Genomic DNA, 2,253 nt, shown 5'->3' on the forward strand with positions numbered 1-2,253 from the left:
ATATATATTTTCCGTTGAGAGGTTCAAGACTGCACAACAATGCATCTTTAAAAAAAATAATAAATAAATAAAATAAAAAAATAAATAAATAAAAAAAATATAATAAACAAATAAATATTACATATATATTATTTATTATATTAATAACTTGTCAAGATGATCTTTAATCGTTACAATATATATATATATATATATATATACATATATATATTTTTATATATTTATTTATTTATTTATTATATTGTCCTTTCATTAATTTAACTTTTGTTTAAACATCAAAAATTTTAACCTTTTTAATTACTAACCAAATAAATGTCTAAAAATATAAAAAAGAAATCTAAATAATTACAATTATATATATATATATATATATATATTAAAATGTAGATAGATAAAAAAAAAAAAAAAAAAAAAAAAAAAAAAAAAAATTAAAAGTGACACATATAACACATATGTTGTATCCTTTTGTTAATAAAACCTTCAGACTATTTTCTCTACTTTTGAATCGGATTGAGTGTAAAAATATTATATACCTAAACATATACATAAATATATATACATAAATATATATACATAAATATATATACATAAATATATATACATAAATATATATACATAAATATATATACATAAATATATATGTATATATATATATATTTATATACCCTTTTAATAACTACAGATTTATAAAAGAGAAAAATTTTTAATTAAAAAACAGAAAAATAAAAAAAGAAAAAAAATATGTCTGATAATAACCAATTTTTACAATTTTATAATGTGTATAAAGACAATAGAAATAAATGGGGAAAGAAAATAAACAAATTAAATTTTAATCTAGACCATTATAAGAGTTCAAGAACAAAAATATTTCTATATACGTTATGGTATTCTATTATATTTACATATTTAATGGACTTTTTTTTTAATTTGCTTTTTTTTTTTCTGTATATGCCATACACAAATATAATAAGCAAAACAATATTCTTCTTATCTATTCTTGATTGTATATTTGTTATAATATTAACCTGTAGATCCTTTTATGCATATTCCTATGACAAATCAAAATCTTTACACACATTAGTAAAATTATTTTTCGCATTAAGTGTATGGTGTTTTATAAAATTATTAATTTATGTTACACATACAATAATATGTTTTGCATTCATATCTAATCAGAAGCATAATTATAATGGCCTTTTTTTTTATACACCAAAAAATATTTATTTTAATTATTTTATGGAATTTATAATTACAATAAATATTGTTAAATCGGTACTCACCCTCTTTACAGGTACAAATAAATAAAACAATATATACATATATATAAATATATATATATATATATTCATATATATATTTATATATATGCCATTCATATTATATGTCGTGATATCTTATTAGCCCTCAAATAATTTAGAGGCAAAGGTTCCATAGTATAACCATATGATACACATATGGATATATATCATTTTTTTCTATTTTATTCTATTTTATTCTATTTTATTATTTTTTTTTCTTTTATTACAGGACAGAAAATTCAATACATTTTAAGCTGCATAAGAACGTCAACTATTCTGAAAAGCAAAATAAGAAAAGATTTAGAAAAACAATCCTTCTTATTTGATGATTATACATATGGAACCTTTTTAAATGATTAATTAAAAAATAAATATAATTTTTAAATTTAATTCTTTCTTACATTTATATTCTTTCCTTTTTAATCTTTATATCTTTTTCCGTTTTTATTTTTCTATTCATTCTTATAATTTTTATAATTTTTTCCTTTTTTTTCTTTTTTTTTTTTTTCTTGACAATTCATATTTATCACATTTTTATATTTAAAAAGAAATATATATATATAAAATATAAAATATATATATATATATATATATATATATATATATATATATATATATATATACATACAATTATATTTCTTTCCACCTTATTATAAAATTATGTAATTTTTTTTTGTTTTTTATGATTAAATTATTCTCCATTATGTTTTGTTTTCTTCATTATACACATATATTTAATTATAATTAATTTTTAAGTAACAAATATTTGTAAAATATAATAATATGTTTTATTAATATATATTAAAATAAAACATTTAATATATATTATATAAGTTGACAAACCTTTTTTTATTTTATATAACCAAGGTGTTCATAAGAAAATTAAAAACAGTCCAGTTCTTATGTATATATTAATAACAAATAATCAAAAAAGGAATATACAAAAATATATGTA

General features: G+C 16.1%; 1 protein-coding gene across 1 annotated transcript; it reads left to right on the top strand.

The window, feature by feature from the left end:
• Positions 1-741: 741 nt before the first annotated feature.
• On the top strand, positions 742-1,658 carry PRSY57_1005200 (putative membrane protein; the record flags this gene model as incomplete). Its single annotated transcript, XM_012907642.2, has 2 exons — positions 742-1,291; positions 1,528-1,658. The coding sequence occupies 2 exons, from the start codon at positions 742-744 to the stop codon at positions 1,656-1,658; spliced, it is 681 nt and encodes a 226-aa protein (XP_012763096.1).
• Positions 1,659-2,253: the final 595 nt, after the last annotated feature.

This window comes from Plasmodium reichenowi, chromosome 10 (genome assembly GCF_001601855.1).
Source record: "Plasmodium reichenowi strain SY57 chromosome 10, whole genome shotgun sequence".
Lineage (NCBI taxonomy): Eukaryota > Apicomplexa > Aconoidasida > Haemosporida > Plasmodiidae > Plasmodium > Plasmodium reichenowi.